The sequence below is a fragment of the Oxyura jamaicensis genome, chromosome 1 (assembly GCF_011077185.1).
Source record: "Oxyura jamaicensis isolate SHBP4307 breed ruddy duck chromosome 1, BPBGC_Ojam_1.0, whole genome shotgun sequence".
Taxonomy (NCBI): Eukaryota; Metazoa; Chordata; class Aves; order Anseriformes; family Anatidae; genus Oxyura; species Oxyura jamaicensis.
Genome location: NC_048893.1, coordinates 94985949 through 94986754, shown reverse-complemented (window position 1 = coordinate 94986754; position 806 = coordinate 94985949). Strand labels below are relative to the sequence as shown.

The window sequence follows — 806 nt, the reverse complement described above, 5'->3', positions numbered from 1 at the left end:
GGGGCGCACCTGTCTCACGGAGGCGGTTACACCGATTTCCACCCCGCCACCTGCACAGACAGGTCTTTCGGAAACGCCTCCTCAGCCTAAAGCCTTTATTCCATACATCTTTTATTCCGAGACTCCCGCACTTCGTTCCTACACCGGGCTAACCGCTCCCTGGGGCGGCGGAACGGGAGGGAACGGCTCCCGCCGGCCGTTAACGGGCAGCAGCCTCCGTCCCCTCAGCAGCCCCGGGTGGGGAGGGAGATCAGGTCAACCCGTCCCCCGGGAGGGAGACCAGGTCAACCCATTCGCGGCACTACGGGGCGGGGGGGGGCGGCTGAAAGGCGGTTCGCGCCTTAACGACGCCAGGGCCGGAGGTGAAGGGAGCGCGGCTGCGCGGGGACGCGCATGGAGGGGGGGCGGGGGCGGGGGGGGGGTGAGGCGAAACGGAGCGCCGCGCGCATGCGCAGAGGAACGGGGGAGGGGGAGAGAGGGAGGGGGAGGGAGAGAGGGAGGCTCGCGCAGGCGCAGAGCGAGGCGGCGGCGCCGTGGCTTGGCGGCTGCGCAGTGGGGGCGCGGAGGGGAGGAGGGGAAGGGAGCAGAGGGGGGGGGGCCGCGCGCGGCGGGGGGAGGGGAGGGGAGGAGGGCGGGGGGCGGGGGAGGGCCCGCCGGGCGGCCGATTTTTGGTTAAAATATTCAAAATGGCGGACGGAGGAGCAGCGAGTCAAGATGAGAGTTCGGCGGCGGCGGTGGCGGCAGCGGCAGGTAATCATTACTGCGTTTTACATATTCATATTCATACTCGCACACGCGGCCCCCCC

At 69.6% G+C, this 806-nt stretch overlaps 1 protein-coding gene across 7 annotated transcripts in view; it reads left to right on the top strand.

The window, feature by feature from the left end:
• The first annotated feature begins 635 nt into the window (after window positions 1–635).
• POU2F1 (POU class 2 homeobox 1) overlaps window positions 636–806 on the top strand; it is a 117132-nt gene continuing 116961 nt past the window's right edge. For all 7 annotated transcript variants that reach the window (XM_035315255.1, XM_035315254.1, XM_035315249.1 and 4 more), the window contains exon 1: window positions 636–750. In XM_035315255.1, the coding sequence (XP_035171146.1) occupies window positions 687–750 (64 nt within the window). In that variant the 5' untranslated portion in view covers window positions 636–686. The remainder of the gene's footprint in view (window positions 751–806) is intronic.